Source organism: Melanerpes formicivorus, unplaced genomic scaffold (genome assembly GCF_026170545.1).
Source record: "Melanerpes formicivorus ecotype bairdi unplaced genomic scaffold, bMelFor1.0.p_v2 SCAF_4, whole genome shotgun sequence".
Classification (NCBI taxonomy): domain Eukaryota; kingdom Metazoa; phylum Chordata; class Aves; order Piciformes; family Picidae; genus Melanerpes; species Melanerpes formicivorus.
Window position 1 is genome coordinate 24,865,483 of NW_027142356.1, and position 18,357 is coordinate 24,883,839.

The 18,357-nt window shown below is 46.7% G+C and overlaps 1 protein-coding gene across 1 annotated transcript in view; it reads left to right on the forward strand.

Annotated features, from left to right (window-relative positions):
* The window catches only part of LOC137461491 (transmembrane protease serine 11E-like), a 46,485-nt gene extending 29,844 nt beyond the window's left edge, over positions 1-16,641 (forward strand). The window contains exons 6-10 of the mRNA XM_068171213.1: positions 7,250-7,288; positions 10,216-10,411; positions 11,170-11,429; positions 12,647-12,789; positions 13,959-16,641. Coding sequence (XP_068027314.1) covers positions 7,250-7,288; positions 10,216-10,411; positions 11,170-11,429; positions 12,647-12,789; positions 13,959-14,120 — 800 coding nt within the window. The 3' untranslated portion in view covers positions 14,121-16,641. The remainder of the gene's footprint in view (positions 1-7,249; positions 7,289-10,215; positions 10,412-11,169; positions 11,430-12,646; positions 12,790-13,958) is intronic.
* The last annotated feature ends 1,716 nt before the right edge of the window (positions 16,642-18,357 follow it).

Sequence of the window (18,357 nt, forward strand, 5' to 3'; positions counted from 1 at the left end):
ACTGGGGTAGAGATCTCTGCTCTGGTCTACAGACCCCACTGGAAGTCCAACCTTTTTTTTCAGTGTATAACCAAGCAAATTACGTCCTGTCTTCTCTGAACAGCATTGCAAGGGCCAGCAAAATGAGATATCAAAGTTGAATGACTTGGAACCGCCCACGTTAGGACTTGTTCTTCCACTGGCACTGCAAGGAGATGTCACAGTTTGTCCTCTGTATAGTTCTGGCAGCAAGGAGCTCGCCTTCCAGGCTGATATTTTTTTTTCCTCAGGGTTTCTTGCTTAGAAGTAGAGTCACCCAGATCCCTATTCAGCCAAGCACAGAGCAGCTTGGCAGGCTATTTCCTTTTGTCAGGTGGGTTGGAAGTCTCCCAGAATTTATTTTTGGGAATGCTCCTATGATGTCAGAAAGAAACTGGTTGCAAGTTCCCTGGAACTGCTTGAAGTGAGTAGGAAGTGTTCCCACCTGTTGCACAGCCAAGGGTTTTGACTATGAACAATGAGTCATGAATTGGTTTTGATGAACGAGTCAGCTGTTATTGTTTCTTATTTATCTGGCATCTAGGGCTTGCTAAAGTTCCTTGCAAAGTGCAGGATCTGGGACACAGATGCTCACATCTTTATCCATGTGTTTGGGAGACATGCAGATGAGTGTCTGACGTGGATGGCTGAGGGATATTTACTCTCAGATAACACAGATAGAAGTCTGTGGGTTTGTGCTTTTCCAGCCACAGCAGCTTGGAGGAGTGGGGTGGGACGTGCACCTGTGCATCTGACATTCCTTGGCCTTGATGCCATCAGTTTGGCACAAAGTGGTACAATTCAGAGAGGCTGAGTGGAATGAGAGGGACTGAAATGTGTTTTAAAACAACAATGACATGTGTGTGATGAAGGGATTAACCAGGAAATCATCCTGGCCTGGCTTCTTAGCTCGCCCAGATAAGTTTGATTTCATTAATTCCCTCACTCAATTCTTATTTTTCCCTTTCTCTGCCTTGCCTGAAGAGGCTTCAAGTAACTTGGGCTGCCCCTACTGTAGTGAGCCCTTGACTGCAGCTGGGGCATGAGTGTAGGTCTGGAAGAAAAATAATGCTAAAAAGTGTATCAGCTTGGATAAGTGCTACAGAACTGCTACCTGCTTCCTCCTGTAGATCTCTCCTTAGGCTGCAGGATGTCCAGATGAAACTGTAAGCATGCTGTGAGCTATGGACCTCTGTCCTTGTGCACAGAATTAAGATGTGGTTGGTGGTTGGGAGCAGAGGCAGGTTATGGATGTGAGGACAGGTCCAGTGGACATAAGTAGGGAGGGTGACAGGGACAATTAGAGGCACAAAGCCTTTGTCTTGTCTCTACCAGGCTACTCTCCCTGTTGAAGGAATGAGAATGGCATCACCTGTATCTAACCAATGTCCCTACTTCTATGAGGGTGCATGACTCTGGGGAGGTTATTCCTGTAGAGAGGGCAGGGAGAACACTGGAAGGCTGTGTGGGGATGTTTCAGGCTGTGTGCACTGTCACCACACAAGAGCACGCCTTTTCTGCTCATGCTTTCCCATCTTTCAGGAAACTTCTGTACGTCCTTTTGGAACATGTCTGAATATGCTGCTCACCGCTCTCACTCCCATTTCACCCCAGTGTCTGGAGCCTTTGTGGTCTTTTAAGTAATTAAAGGGTGTTAGAGTACAGCTATTACCCCCCACCTGTCTGCACTGCCAACAACATTCCTCACAGCTGCCCAGGGTGCTGACCGGCTGAAACTTGCAAGAGACCTTTTTTGCGCCTGCATGCACTGCTCTTACCCCACATACCACTGAACAAGGTGAGCCCCCTGTCTCTACTGCAGCTGGTTTTTTTTCCCCCAGTTCTCTGTATTGGAGGAAGTTGTTACAGTTAGGGTATCCCTCAGAGATAAGTGGCCACATCCACTCCACAGTTAACCATGGATCCACAAACCTTTAATTGTTGCCAGATAGATCTACAGGCTTTGGACACTGAAGTCCCTCAGAAATCCTAGCCTGAACTGGCTGTTGTTATAAACAGTTATCAACACAAAGATGCTGTTGCTTACTCCCCTTTCATTTTTATGTTTGCTCAAACACCTGTGTTGAGGAGTAAAAAGAAGTTATTTGCAGATGTTTGTACTCTTAAATAGTAACTGCAAGTCACTGTTCTCATTAGTCAGAAATTAAGATCAATAATTTAGAGAGTTGGGGCTGTTCAGCCTTTAGAAGAGAAGGCTCTGGGGAGACCTTAGGGCAGCCTTCTAGGCTGAAACCTGAAAGGGGCTGCAAAAAAGCTGGGGAGGGACTTTTGGCAAGGGCTTGTAGTGACAGGAAGAAGGGCAATGGCTTTTTGCTGGAAGAGGTGAGATTGAGACTGGAGATTAGGAAGCAATTATTGACAGTGAGGGTGGTGAGACACTGGAGCAGGATGCCCAGGGAGGTTGTGGATGCTCCCTCCCTGGAGGTGTTCAAGGCCAGGTTGGATGAAGCCTTGAGCAACCTGGTGTAGTGGAAGGTGTCCCTGCCCATGGCAGGGGGTCGGAACTGAATGATCTTGAAGGTCCCTTCCAACCCAAACCATTCCATGAGTCCATGGATCCATGAATTTAAGTGTGCTTTAAGTTATTCCATCTATTAAATATATGAAATCTCTATGTGAACAAAATTTTTTGTCCAGTTGGAGAGCAGAGCTGAAAGATGGAATTTCTGAGCCACTTTGTAACAGATGACCATGATTTTAATTTAAGTACTAGTTTTCTCTTTCAAGTTAGGCAACCTTAATTAAATAGTAAGTTCTATTTTACGGGTAGGCAAAGAATGTTCAAGTTGGACTTGTTCTTGTTTACAGCAGCAGAAGCCTGAACCCTGTTTTGCTAAATGCAGCACAAACAACTATTTTTGCAGCCCTGTGTGGCTGGGACAAGAGATGACACTTTAATTGTTACTAATTGATGCTTTTTCTTGATGGTGCACACAAGTAGGGCAACGAGTAAATGAGCAGGGTAGCGAGATTGTCTCTCGTGCCTCACAAGTGATTGCTTCAAGGCAGAGCTTGCACCATGCGAACAGCTGTGCTGTTCACCGGGCCAAGGTGGCAAGCTGGTCATGAAGGCAGGCAAGCCCCTGATGAGGGAACCCAGCAAGCAACCCAGTGTTCAGCAGTATCACCTAGCCTGAGAGTGCTCCCTGCTTCTGAGAGGACCTGCTGTAGGCTTGGTTTATCTGTAAACAGCATTGGCTGGTTCAGGTTTCCAAACACATCCCTGTGCTCTGGGTGTGGAGTCCTGGTTTGGTGTCCTGGATGTTGTGCCCATAATTTCATCTGTCCTGATCTGCATTATGGGTTTCCCTTGGCTGTGGATAGACCTCACCTCTTAAAAACACCTTTTACTTTGAGGTTTTCTCCATTGCCATGATGTTTTCTCTAGTAGTTGTGTTCTAGCAGCCAGTGTGATATATGTGGTCAGCTCTCCTGTGGGGGCAGGCTGGGAGAGTTGGGGCTGTTCTGCCTGCAGAAGAGATGGCTCTAGGGGGACCTTAGAGTGCCCTTCCAGTACCTGAAGGGGGCTACAGGAGAGCTGGGGAGGGACTTTTGACAAGGGCTTGGAGTGACAGCATGAGGGGCAATGGCTTTGACCTGGAAGAGGGGAGATTGAGACTGGAGATTAGGAAGAAATTCTTTGGAGTGATGCCCCCTCCCTGGAGATGTTCAAGGCCCTGCTGGATGAGGCCTTGAGCAACCTGGTCTAGTGGGAGGTGTCCCTGCCCATGGCAGGGGGGGTTGGAACTGGATGATCTTTGAGATCTCTTCCAACCCAAACCATTCCCTAATTCCATGACACTGTATCTGGCAGGTTTCTAAAGCAAACCAGTGCCCTTGCCCAGGGGAATCCGACACTGATCTTATTGATAGCTCTCACTGGGCTTTTTCCCTTCAGCAGTGAGTGGGTGGTAGAGCACATCAGCTGCATCGTTGCTGTAGATCATAAAGTATGCTTTGAGCAACCTGATTTAGTGGGAGGTGTTCCTGCCACAGAGGTTGGAACTGGATGATCTTTAAGGTCCTTTCCAAACCCTTCTATGATTCATTTCGTGCTAAAACTCAGAGCCCTGCAGACATGTAAGACTTGCAGTGTGTGTGTGTAAAACTCATTTCTCCAATGACACACAGCTCAGCCCCACTGGAAGCAAGGGGTGATGCCTTGCTCAGGAGAAGCTGGTACTTTTCTCTAGGTGCCTTGTAAAAAGGCAGAGCCACGGAGAGGTGCCTTGCAGAAGAGCTGTGTGACTCACGGCAGAACTCAGCGTGGTGAGAACATGCCGATTGAATTGCTTCCGGCACCCTGCTCGAACCAGCTGCTCGCTCCTTTTGTCTTCTCGATGAGCTTTGCAGCATAATGCAAATGTTAATAATTGACTGCAGGCTTTATAATTAGGTATTATGAGGTAAATGTCTCCCCACCCAGAGAGGAGCTGAGAAAACATGGTTATCAATACTGCACTTGAAGGCAAAAGGTGCTCTTTCGTTCTTGATTACTTTTGGTAGTTTCTTACCAGTTTACAGCTATAAAACCCTAGAGTGGCCCAAATGCTGAGGGTGGCAGGCTTATTAAAGGCCATGCCTTTAAAATTTAGCTGCAGATTTTGAGCAGAAAAGTAGAGAAACTATAAATAAATCACTATTGGGTATAAAAAGGAAAACATTGGAAAACATTGGATAAATGCTGGGGGTAAAAGGAGCTGTATCATAACAATTCTTCACATTTCACTTCCATTCCCATTTCTTTTGTCTTCTCCTCTGATCTTGGCTGTTCTGCTTTGCCTGGGAGATAACAATGCTTCTGGCTGACCTTGAGATAAGCTAACCTGCTTCTCTCTCATCTCCTCTCTTTTTTTTCCCCTCCTTCTGGTACAGGGGTGGAGTGGGGCAGTGGAGCAGCTTCCCTGGTCTTTGGGACCAGGGGGGTTTCTGTGTTCTTTGCTAATTGTAAATATCTGTATAATATTGCAAATACTGTATATTTTGTACATATTCATTGCATTCCATTGTAGGGAATAGTTTTTGCTTGGAAATACAGCTTCATTTCCTTCTAACTGAGTTGATCTGACTTAAAAGTTAATGCTGGGGGGAAACTTCAACCCACCACACTGAGCTAGTTCTGAAGGTTGTATGAATTTCTAGGAAAATAATGGCTGCTCATCAAGTATACCACTAGGGCCAGGTCTTTCAGAGCTCTTCTAGGCAACATAAATAAATACAGAAGTGAAGCAGACAAATCCTTAGCAGAGCCCAGCATCCATTTTCCCATACCCTAACCAAACACCACCCCTGAATCCCCCTCTCCTAGCCTACCTTTTACTAGTTGGGATTGTTACAGTTTGCCAACAACCAACCCCATTACCCATGGAATACAGCTGACCTGCAGAAGACCTGTGCCATAAGGCTGGGTGTTAGGGCTGAAAGGGGACCTTGCAAGTTATTGCTTGCTCACCAGTAAAGCATCTTTAAGATGTGAGCAGTTCCTGGTTTCAGTCAGGCTGTGTTGCTATATAAATGTCCCATGATAACTTCATCTTCACTCTAGGTTGGAGCGGTGCCCACAGCCCTGGCAGTGCCTCTGCTGTGCAGCACTGCCCACAGTCAGACTGTGTATGCACTGCAGCTCTGTTTGTTTCCTTTTTCTGTCATAATCTGCTTCTTGTCAGATTAAGAAATGAATGAGCACATGTCTAGTAATGGTGGATTGCAACCAGGCAATTCACCCTGCATACCAGGAGGGGTGCCAAGCCCACAAGCAAAACACAAGTGATACAAGCACTGCAGTAAACAGGGCTGAGCCAGAGCTCTTTGCATTCAAAAGAGATTCCTCCTGGCTTGGTGTGGTTTTGGATCACAACTACAATGTTATTCTGTGTGGCTGCAGTCAGAAGAGAGAAATTAAGCAGATGGATAAGGACAAGGATCTGCTGAGAAAGGCTGTCCAGCTACAAAACATGAAGTGGATCCCAGAATCCCAGCATGGTGGGGGTGGGAAGATCATCCAGTCCAACCCCCTTGCTAAGGAAGGGTCACCTAGATCAGGTTGCACAGGAACAGATCCAAGCGTGTTTCGACAACCCTTCTGGACAGCCTGCTCCAGGGCTCCAGCACCCTCACAGAAAAGTAGTTTTCCCTTATTTTTAAGTCAAATTTCCTGGGTTTCAGTTTGGTCCTGTTGCCCTTTTTCCATCACTGGGAAGCACTGAAGAGAGCCCAGCCCCATCTTCTTGACCCACACCCTTTAGATATTGATCAGCATTGGGAAGATACTGTACAAGAATCACTAGTTTAAAGTTGTATTGAAAGGGGTGTGTGTGTGTGATTTATTTTGTTTTTAATTTTGTTTTGACTGCTGTCAGCTCAAATGGCAGCTCTTGTAAAAGCAGCATTCAGGAAGCAGGCCAAGGGACTTCTACCCTGAGCCAATGCTTGGGATTGCCAGCATGAGCATGCGGTGTTGCCCACAAACATGCAACATGGACATGAAAGGAGGGAATGCACTGCTAGAGCCTGCTGTACCATGCAATACACTTCCATTAACTACCTCATTTACTGTTGGTGTACCAGAAACCTTGTTGCTCAATAAGGCAGGAGAAAGGAGAGTGAACTACTGCTATTGTAAGCTGCTATTGCTGCAGTGAAGTCAGTGCAGGTCTTAGAGGTCTTTTCCAACCTTCATGATTCTATGTAATGGTCATGGTATTGTTGGACTGGTAAGTTTGACTTGATGATCTTAGAGGTCTTTTCCAACCCTAAAGATTCTATAGTTCTATTCTTGAAGAGGGCACAGAGTGAGTGCTGGACCTCTGTCCCTCCCTCTGGTGTAAAATGCAGCCAGTTTATTTCTTGCAAAAAAGGGAACTTCAAAACTTTCCACTGTAAAAATTTCTCTCAAACAAAATTGTGGATCCTGAGTAATACAGGACTTGTTTTATCTGTACTCCCTCTCCAAAAACATCAGGGTCCAGCAGGGGTGGGAGAGCCCCCTGTACCTGGTCCCCAGAGGACACTGGCTGGCTGGGGAAGACAGGAGTGTGACAGCCAGGGCACGGACGGGACCACAGCTGAGCTACACTCATTTCTCCAGCAGCCCCCTCGGCTGTACCTCCTGCTGTGCCCTGTACTCAAACAGCTGTTGGTGGACAACCATGCAGATGGGAAATGATGTCTGTGCTGCCCTGGCCTCACCCTGACTGTTTGTTTGTTTCAGATATGGAGACGAAAAGAGCAGAAGCCCTCTTCAATGACAGTAAGTGAGGGCTGTTTAAGCCTGGGATTATCTCCAGTTGTTTTAATTAGCATTAAGAGTCTCTGAGCACCTTTCCTGGCTCTTAAAAGCTTTTCCTCCTCTTCCTGTGTAATGAATGTGACCTTGTACTTTGCACGGGGAGGCTGTGTGGTTAGAAATCCTGCTCAGTCATGAGGAGGTATTTTTCATTAGTGTCTTCTGGCATACTTAGGAAGACTGGCTTGAAAATGCAGGAAAAAAATTCTCCACCCACTGCTGAGCTGCCTGGTCAGTATTTTTTGCAGTGAGATGTCCCTTCTAAAAGTATCAGCAATTCTGTGTGAAAAGAGCAAGTGGTGAGTGCTCTGTAGGAATCCCCAGCACTGGGCAGAGAGGAGACACAGAGGTGCTGCTGCATAAGTGCCTGCAACATGCTTCTAGATCCAGCAGTGCTGGTGTGGAAGGTGGAGGGTGCTTCTCAAATGTAAACTACTGCCATCTAGAAACCAGAGGGCTAAGCACTGTAATGGTCAGGAATCTTTGTTCCCTGGCCTGTTCCAGTTGCTGCTGGTACCAATGAGAGCTTTTCCACTGGGTTTGCTTAATTGTCTATTTGGACATGCAGAGAGTAAGCCATGCAAGTCAAGGTATCTCAGATGGCTCCTAGGGGTGTTCAGTAAAACTGAGTGAGTGAGGAGGGCTTCCAGTAAATGATGGAACTGCATGGGTCAGGGCTGGGTAGCTGCTGTAGTGTCAGGCACAGCAGCGAGCTGGAAGGTGCACTGTGAGGTGCTTAAGACAGCAGAGCCCTTACCACGGGTTCAGGTGTGTTTTATGTTGGAGCAGGTTATTATTAGAAGCAATCACTACAATAAATTGATTAAAACATGCACTTAGATGGAAAACTTTTTCAGGTCTAATCCTGCCTGCACAGAGCAGACACCTTTGTCCTCTGTCTTCTTGATGCCAAGTATTAGAACTGCATCTCAGAGCTGTGACTGCAGAATCTTTTCCATATGTGCTTGCCTTGGATGCTGTAGCGTAGCTCCTTTCTTCCCTGCTGCCTGTTACTCCTCTGTATACACACTGAGGGAGGAGATTTACACCTGAATGTTGCTCAGCTGGTGCTTTAAGGGTGGCAGCCCAGCAGAGACCTCCAGCACAGCCTGTGAGCGCCCCAATAGCTAGTAGGAGTAGAAGAGTCTGGCCAGCATTTGCTATGAAAAGAGTTCTCTACGTGGATAGAAATCAGCAATGCGTCATTGTCTTCAGTGCACACTGGAGGGAAGGAGGGGCTGTAAGGAAGGCTACAGAAGTCACAGCAGCCTGTGAGGAGCATGAAAACATTCTGGATTTGGAATGGCTAGCAGTGCTAAGTTGTTCCTTATGGAAATGGAAAGCAGGCAGATCTTCTCAAGGTACTGCTGTAGGGTTTAGGTTGAGGTAGTTTGCTTTAGAGGCGTTTTTAAGCTTTCAGACAAGAAAGTCAGCCAGTATGGGGATCTAACAATCATGCATAGCCATCTTTGCTTACAAGATGAGTTTCTTTAAGCTCTGGGAAGGTTCAGTTTCTTAGCAGAAGGCTGCCAAGTAATGAAGGATTAAATAACATCACTTTTGGAGTCTATTTCAGGCACTGCTGTTCTGGGGCACTGATGCAACTGTGAGTTTTCCCCTGTGTTTTGAACATTGACTGCTCAGGTAGTTGCTAGGAATGTGGTTTTAGGACAGGTAATTGAGGGTTACCAATGGTTCTTAGAGGAGGGAAATGTGCTACTGCAGCCTTAGCACTTGTGGTATATTCTCCAGCCTTCCTTTCACGTGGGAAGTAAAGACTTAGATTTCACTGACAAGTGGGTTTAGATTTCGCTGATTTCCTTCTTTATGATTTTAAATCTCAGATCAGGGCAGGTCCTAGCAGGAAGGGGCAAAGGTTGCACTCTGCCTAGCTCCAGTGTTTCACTTCTGAGGGCTTCAAGGGCCCTGGGCCTGTCAGCTCTTCAGTGACCCATTTCTGCATGGTCCCCCTCTGGGTCACTCTCTGCAGGAGACAGGCAGTGCAATGCTTTGAACTGTGTTGTCACTATGCAAATAATTCTTAGCTCTGTCTCTTTTTCAATGAACTGGGATAGTCCTGTCTGTCAGCTTTCCTAATGTCTATCTGAAATCCAGGCCTGGATGAAAGCTAGTGGGTCTTGGTCCAGGTAAGATGGATTTGATGGATTTGGATGGGAGAAGACAGCTGAAGCAGCTCTGTCCCTTGAGAAAACTGCTAAAGCTATGGGAGAGCTTCAGCTGCTCCTGAATATCTTGCATCTGGTGGCTGAAACCATGGACATCTTAATTTCTCTCTGGGTTTTGAGGACAATAATTCTTGTCATGGATGCACATGGTACTGGAGGCATCCATGCCTTTATTGTCTGCTGTCTTGGATTAGCATCGTGCTCATTGCCCGAATGCATCTCCAGGTCCCCCCTCAGACTGTACCAAGCACAGTCACCTGTCTCCAGGGGACATCTTGCTGGTGTAACCTGCCTGCATGCATGGTCAAACCCATGGCTTGGATTTTTCTTAGCTTAGATTTTGCCATGTTCATGTTTTATCTTGATGCCAGATTACCTGGGACATTACAGTTGCCAATCCCTGCATTTGGGAATTGTCCTGGGTGTGTGGTGAAGGTTTCAGTTCCTGATCGGGGCTGCTCCTGCAGCTGAGCCTGAATGATTGACACCATAACAGTCAGCTGCTCATTCAGGTTTCTACCAGGATGGGTTGTGCATGAGGGTGCTGGCAGTGGGGGCCTGGTGGAAGGTTTGTTTCCTGGTCCATGTCAACACTGTTAAAGGACCCGAGGCGGTGTGTCCCACCGGATGTGCTCTGCAGGGGCAGGGGCCGGCAGGTGTGCCGAGCAGCAGAGCAGCTAACAGAGCCTCTCTCCCTCCCGGCAGTTTGCGGACTGCGGCAGAACAGATCGGTCAAGTCGATGGCCAAGTCGTCGTCACTGCGCATCGTGGGCGGCCTCTCCTCCGCAGAGAGCGGGGACTGGCCCTGGCAGGCCAGCCTGCAGTACAACAACATCCACCGCTGCGGCGCCACGCTGATCAGCAACACCTGGCTTGTCTCCGCTGCACACTGCTTCAGGGAGTAAGTTCCCACCCCTGCAGCAGACCGTGCCCCATCTCTGCTGGCTCTCTGGCTTTCCAGGTCTGCATCGCCAGCAGACTCCAGGGGAACAATCGCAGAAGCACAGAATGGTTTGGGTTGGAAAATCAGATCATCCAGTCCAACCATTCTCTAGCTCCACCACAGCTGGTGCTAAACCATGGCCCTCAGCACCACATCCTCTGCCATCTCCAGGGATGGAGATTCAACCACCTCCCTGGGCAGCCTGTTCCAGTCTGTGAGAACCCTGTCAGTCAACAGATCTCTTCTAATCTCCTCTCTAAACATTTCAACATGAAGCTGTAGGATGTGCAAAATGGAACAGCTGATTGGACAGGTTATTAATGTGCAAAACCAGCAATGGAGATGAAGAGTTTTCTAGCAAAAAAAGCTTTTTGATTTGATGACAGCCTGCAGCCATGCAGTCATTAGATCAGGGACAAAGAGGAGGGGAGGAATATGAGGCCATGGCTCATAGATTCGTAGAATGGTTTGTTTTGGAGGGGATCTTAAAGATCATCTAGTTCCAACCCTCCCCACCCTGCCATGGGAGGATGAAATGCAGAATTGCCCTCTTCTAGCAGCACCCCTCAGCTACGTGGGGCACTGATATGGAAAGTGATGGAAGCCTGAATACTCTAGTAGGGAGCTGGCTGGAAGGAGCTTTACACTAAAGGTGCTGACAAATTTAAACACTGATGTTTGCAGCTAAATGCTTACAGCACCCTTGCCTTTTCCAGCATGGGTCACCCTCAGAAGTGGACTGCTACTTTTGGAGCCCTTCTGAAGCCACCAAGCTTGAAACGATCAGTCAAGACCATCATCGTTCACGAGCAGTACCAGTACCCAGAGCACGACTACGACATCGCGCTGGTGCAGCTCTCCAAGCGGGTGGAGTTCACCAGCAGCATCCACCGTGTCTGCCTGCCTGAGCCGGCCCAGACCTTCCCATACAACACCTATGCTGTCATCACAGGCTGGGGAGCGCTCATCAATGACGGTGAGTCCTGCATCTGCCAAGTGACCTGTGTGGTGCATAAGTCACAGAATGCCAGCTTGGAAGGGACCCTAAAGATCACCTGGTCCAACCTTTCTAGGTCACAGTACAGTTGAAATGAGTTTGGCCCAGCACCCTGTCAAGCTGAGTCTTCAAACTGTCCAGTGTAGGGGAATCCACTCCTTTCCCTGGGAGATGATTCCAATGTCCAACTGTTCTCACAGGGAAGCGTTTTCCAGCCTGTATGTGTTCCTGTGTGACCTAATCTAGGTGATCCTGCTTCAGCAGCAGGGTTGAACTGAACGACCCTTCCAACCCCTAACATTCTGTAATTCTGTGATTTTTCTTCTGGAGTCCAATGGGAATCTCCCCAGCAGTAATTTGTCCCCATCACCCCTTGTCTTCTCCATGGGATTCCTTGTAAAAAGGGAGTCTCCATCCTCCTGGTAGCCACCCTTTATATCTGGGTCCATAGTGATAAGGTCTCCCCTAAGCCTTCTCTTCTCCAGGATGAACAAACTCAGCTCTCTTGCCCTTTCCTCACACGGCAGGGCACTCAGTCCTCTGAGAGTGGCTCTGATCTCCTACTGAATGGATGCCCATTCTATAGTCACTTGTATGGCAGCAATCCCAGTGCTTTGTTTGTGAGCAACGGGCTTAATTAGTGACAGCCAGCAGGTTTGTGTTCTAAAAGGAGAGCGGACAAATAGAGCCACTGAAGAAAGAAGCAGGAAGAAGACCGTTCTCTTTTGCCAGCTTTTCCATTTCAGATAGCCCAGCTGTGCCTATGTTTGTACAGCACCTCAAAAATATTCTCCCAGCCCTAGCCAGAAGCTGCAGATAGCTCCATCGGCTTTCAGAAAAACGTGCAGATGGTGATTTAGCCAAGGAGGGCACACTAAGCAGATTTAGCCAATGAAAATGTCCTCATTTTATATCATCTGCCCAAGTGCTGGGTAATTCGTGTTCCATGGCATACTAGAGAACATATACGAAACATGTGGGTTTGTGCTAGGTGTCATGCAATTGTTGCTTCTGTCTTCATGGACCAGCTCCTGCATCAGACTATCAGGATGTCCCTAAGGGCCTGTGCTAGACAAATCAGCAGGCAAAACCTCCATGTCAAACCGAGTCATAAGAGAACATGCAATGGTCCTCCTGTATCGTAATGACTATAAAGTAATTCTGTTGCTGACCACCCAAATTGTATTTTCCCTCAGGTCCAACTCCAAATGCTCTTCAGGAAGCTACAGTGAAACTTATTGATTCCAAAACCTGCAACAGAAAAGAAGTGTATGATGGGGACATAACACCCAGGATGTTGTGTGCTGGATACTTGGAAGGAGGAGTAGATGCTTGTCAGGTAATCGTAGCTGAAAATTAGAAAGGAAAACTGAATTAATGCTGACTCCAGTACCTGGCTGACCAAATCTTAACTCACAGTCCTTTAAGTAGGGTCCATTCAAGCAGGAATTAAGATGTAAAATGAAATAGCATTTAGCATAGATAATCCATACTAAGAGAGCATCTGGGTTGGGCTGACCCCCCATATAAGTCCAGGGTGGGTGCAGAGTGGGTTGAGAGGAGCCCAGAAGAAAGAAACTTGGGGGTGTTGGTTGCTGAGAAGCTCACCATGAGCTATCAGTGCCCTCATGCAGCCCAGGAGGCAGCTGTGTGCTGGGCTGCAGCAAGAGGAGTGGCCCGCAGGGCAAGAGAGGGGATTCTGCCCTCCAATACTGCATCCAGTTCTGGTGTCCCCAGCATAAGAAGGACACAGAACTGTGGGAGTGAGTCCAGAGGAGACCACAAAGATGATCCAAGGGATGGAGTACCCCTGCTATGAGGACAGGGTGAGGGAGCTGGGGTTGTTCAGCTCAGAGAAGACTCTGGGGGGACCTCAGAGCTGTCTTCCAAGGGATCCTACAGGAAGGCTGCAGAGGGACTTTTCTTCAGGGTGTCTTGAGACAGGACAAGGGGGAATGGTTTGAAGCTGAGGTAGAGCAGAGTTAGATTGAAACTTAGGAAAAAGTGGTGAGACTCTGGAATAGGTTGCCCAAGGAGGCTCTGGATGCCTCCTCCCTGGGGTGTTCAAGGCCAGGCTGGATGAGGACTCGAGCAGCTGAGTCTAGTTGAGAGGTGTCCCTGCCCCTGGCAGGGAGGTTGAAGTAGATGATGTCTAAGGTTCCTTCCAACCTGAGCCTTTCTGTGATTCTATGACTCCACAACACTAACTTTAAAAAAACATTAACTTATCTTCATATTAGTTACAAGGAATGTGCTCTTAAGTGCTGGTTTAAAGGAGATCCTTTCCAGAACCCAGACTAGCAGGTTCTAAGGCAAGTTGGAAAAAGCCATCCTCTTCTAACTCAAGCTTGCAACTGCCTGGATTCAGCAGACATAGCAGCCCTTGAACTGCTGCTTGCTTACTCTCCTTTTTGGACACACTCTCCTGTCTATGCAGAGAATGGCCTTTTCCCTTCTGATCAATTAAATCCTTTTTTTGTTGTTGTTTTTACCCTCCTCTTTCTCTAGGGAGACTCTGGGGGCCCACTGGTTACTCCAGACTCTAGACTGATGTGGTACCTCGTGGGAATAGTGAGCTGGGGAGATGAATGTGCCAAACCAAATAAACCTGGAGTTTACACACGAGTGACTTATTTCCGTGACTGGATTACCTCACAAACTGGCATCTAATCCCAAAGCAGAAGTGGATTTAACTGCATAGACTCTGTGTAACTCATTTGTCTGTAATTCTGACAGGTTCTTTTTCAGTGTATTTATTCCTCTGTAATTTTGGCTGGAGCAACCCTTGCCCATCAGAGATACTAAGCCCTTGCGAATTTAGACTAAACACATGAGATTGCCTGCCCCACCCTGGAGCCTTGGAACATTCTCTGTTATCAGAAATGACAAACTGACTTCATTAAATTAACATTTAAAAGCTCCCAGTTTTACAAAGATTTTCCAGGAAAGTAAAATAAGAATTTTTTCTTCAGCCATAGACAAGGTCTGGAGCTAAACCTTCCTCCTCCAGTGAAGTGAGTGCTGCCTCAGCTGTGTTTCTAGCAAAACCAGCACTGATTGTTGCTCTCTTTGAGACTATCAACTGCACAGACTGCAGCCCAGGTCCTGGATGTCCACCTTGCTTGGAGGCCTTCACAGTTAACGGTGGATCAGCTAGGACTAGAGGTTAGGTCCTAGGCTGTGGAAAAGGAGGAATTCCATGTTTGCAGTAAGTTGGAAAGGAAACAAGAAAAGCTTAATGATCTTTTATGAAGCATATTTTTCACAGACCTTTTTTTGTGGATTATGTGAAGTTCAAGCTACTTGATAGGGCTATTGTGGAAGTGCTTTACCACAACGCTGTGCTGCTACCTCTGGACCAGTTCTACTCTGATCTACTCTGTCCAACTCATAGTATGCCTAAGATACAGGAACATGAGCTCTACCCACATTTGTCTGTTAGAATTGTGTCCTCACAAACAGCCTCCCTGGAAAGAAACACAGCATTGAAATCTGTGCTAAAGGGAAAAAGAAATACTCACACAAATGCAACTGGGAACTACCTTCTAGTTCAAGAAATAGCCTGCTTTGCCCAGGGCATGCCAGCCAGTGCACAGCAGCTCACTGCAAAGCAAGAAATTAGTGGTACTGTCTTGCTTCACTGATGGACTCATCTTTGCCAGGAGTGAACATGATCCTGTCTTATGAGGCTGAAGAGTAATTAAAGAACAATCCCAATAAAAGCTTCATGGTGAATGCAATCCTTAGACACTAATAAAGCATTTGCCCTACCTCTGTGCATGGCATCTCATGGATTGCTGGGAGAAGAGGGTCCAGTGACATGGCTATTACCATCCCCTAGAGCCCAGGCCTTCAACATGAGGATCCAAAGTCACCCCAGTACTGTTTCCTACAGTCTTTGAGCAGCCACAGGGGTGCTTAGGCTGTGAGTGCCGGACTCACAGGTGTCTGTGTGACATATGAAAGAAGCTGCAGGCTCCACAGCTAGACCTAACACAGCTGAAAAATGTTGTCTGAAGCATTTTGCCTCACCTTTTGCTCAGGATTGGCCTCTCCTCAGCCTTACAACTATGTAGGCTCTCTAGTAATCAACATCCCTGGGAGTGAGATGCTCTGAAAAATCCCACCCTGAATTACAAGTCTGTGTATGGATGGAAAAGGCCACGTTGAAGCCTCAGTGGTGGAGGAGAAGATTGTCTTATTGTTAGGCTCCTTCCAATCTTTCTCTGTGTCTTTTGAATTTCAGTACAAGACAAGATGCCTTATCTCAGAAAGAGATCTGTGGGAGGTTCTAGGTTAGCCAAGGATTTGAAACACTAGTGTCTTTCTCCTGATTTTCCATTTCCATTATAAAATGAGAAGGATCCTGGGAGAGTTAGGAGGATGGTTAGGTGCAGCAAATCTGTTTCCTTAATTCATTGTTGAAGTTTGTAGTTTATGCACTTATGAGTTGCTGCTATTTTTCAATAAGAATCTACTCTGGGCCAGGTTCAGTTACAGAACAGAAACTTCATGGAGTTTTGGATTAGGCCACCAGAAAACACTGCATTCTTCTAATGTTCAGGTCCCCTCTTTTGGAGGCACCCTGTGGGAAAAAAATAGAAATTATATCTATTCTTTTGTGTGCTTTGAAGGTGAGACTTATGCCAAGTGTCCTTCCTTACACTCAGCTGACTAATTGTGACTCCAAGTCAGCAGCAGCTCACTTGGACAGCTACCAGAGGCTTTGTTTTGCACTCCAGTCTACCCTTCTGCCTAGCAAACAGAGGGGCACCCCCAAGGACCTGAGGCCCAGATTAGATACAGTCCCTATGAACTGGTTCCTACCTCATGCTGCAAGTGCCATGTGCATAGAACACCTTTGGAGTAAGAAAGGCAGCAGATTGTCTCCTGAGAGGCCAACCAGCCAAGAGGTGTGTGGGAAAACGTCCCTTACTCAGGGAGTCCTGAGCCAGCCAGATGCACTTTTCACAAGTTTTTTAGCAAGCTGTCTGGTCTGGGTTTGTCTGAGACTCTATGTCAGTGTTTTATTTATGAAAACTCTGTTTTCTGCCCTAGAATAAACCCAAGGTAACACTGTGTGGTTAAAGAAAAGATTTTTAAAACCCTTTTTATTATTGTTGCTGTTAAGGTTTAGCAAGGATGTGAACAATATAAAGGTAATATATTTCATAACATTAAATGTGTTTTAAAACAATTGGTCCTTTTCTTGTCCTTTTTTTTTGGTCCATCCCCCCCCCCCCCCCCCCCCCCCCACTAATAACCAAACTAAGAATTGTCTGTGATGCAAAACAGACTAATCCTCCTTGCTTGGATATAAGACTGTTCTAAAGCTGCATCTCTCCCTGTTCATTCCCCATCCTAGGGACTGTTTGTCTTTAACAGTGGTTGGAGCTTTACAGATGTTGCAGCAAAGACAAGGTGGGTCATCTGCTCTTCTGAAATACTCACAGGGGAATTTCAGTTAAGGAATGGATCTGAAGCTTCATCCAAGGAATGCTTCTGGCCTTGGGAAAGCTGCTCTTTGTACCGTGGCATTCCTGAACATGGGCTGTGGGATGGTCTGCGCAGCTGACGTACCGCTTCTCCTGAGATTTCCCAGGCAGATTGAAAGCATCAAGTAACATGTTCCAAACTTCTGGTTATTCAAATTGGGTTGTTTGAGGCTCGCCCAATGCTAATTTTCAACCTGGAGCACAAGTAGGAAAGAACTAAGAGGCTGATTGCACAAGGCCTAATGAAGTGAGGAGGTCTGGTTGAATGACAATCTGCCACTGGGATTGCATATGTAAGTACAACTTGTAGAAACTCCAGCTCTGTATCTGCTCTTCCTGCTGACAACTGAGAAGAGCTGAGAGCCAAATGTTGTTATTTAACCCAATGAATATTTATCTGGCAACTCACAGCCTGCCATGGAGATACATGTGAGTACCAAAGCTGGCTCTTGGAGGTGCTTCTGCGCATGTATCAGTGCAGAATCAGCTTAGGTAATTGATGCCCTTCTTTATCTGGATCAGGATTTTAACAGCATTGCTCACATGGTTTCTAGGAAGGTGTCACTGCTAGAGCAACCTTAAGTGACAAGATCCTTTGGCCCACCCCATTGGGAAGCTGGAGTCCTTTTAAACTCCTACACCCCATGGTGTCCCAGAAGAGGAGACAATGCCAGTCAGCACTTTGCTCCAGCAAGCCCTAGCCCATGGCAGGATATTTAGAAAGCCACTGAAGGACATTGGCATGGATTTATGGTAATTTCTACACTGGCTTGTGTGAGAAACTGAATTGTATTGGCCTTGGTACTTCAAATAACACATTTTTTAGGGAGAAAAATACATAGAGTGGCGTCTTCTGATTTGCTCCATTCTTAGTGGAGTCCCCATTAAGAACAGGATATCATGCCTGGAAACCAGGAAATGAAAAGGCTAAAAATAAAACTATGAAGTGCAGGCAGCTGGGATTTACCCAGCAGACAGAAAGAAGATTTACAGCTCTGTCAGCTTCAGCTCCTTCTGAAAAATACTGGCTCTAAAGATGCATTCAATACCTGCAAGCAAACCCAATCTACAGTGGTGCACAGAAACGAATGTTACAGAAATGCTGGGCATGAATAGCCTGGGGACTGGAGGTGGTGCCGTGCTCCTGACCACACACTGCTCCTTGCTTTAGCAAGTCAGGGAACCTTTGGCCAGTCCCAAAAGCAGCAGCTGACTTTAACCACATTTAGCAGGGTGTTTACAGTTACATCTGTATTTGAAAGGAGAAGGCTGTGGGGAAAAAAAGGAAGAGTCAGACATTTCCAGATGTTTCAAACGTTTCAGTCTTGGAAACAAAGTGAAAGTTATTTTTTCTTCTTAGTTGTATAAGACCAAATATTACTTGTTTTGTCAGGGTTATGTTGAAAAAATGA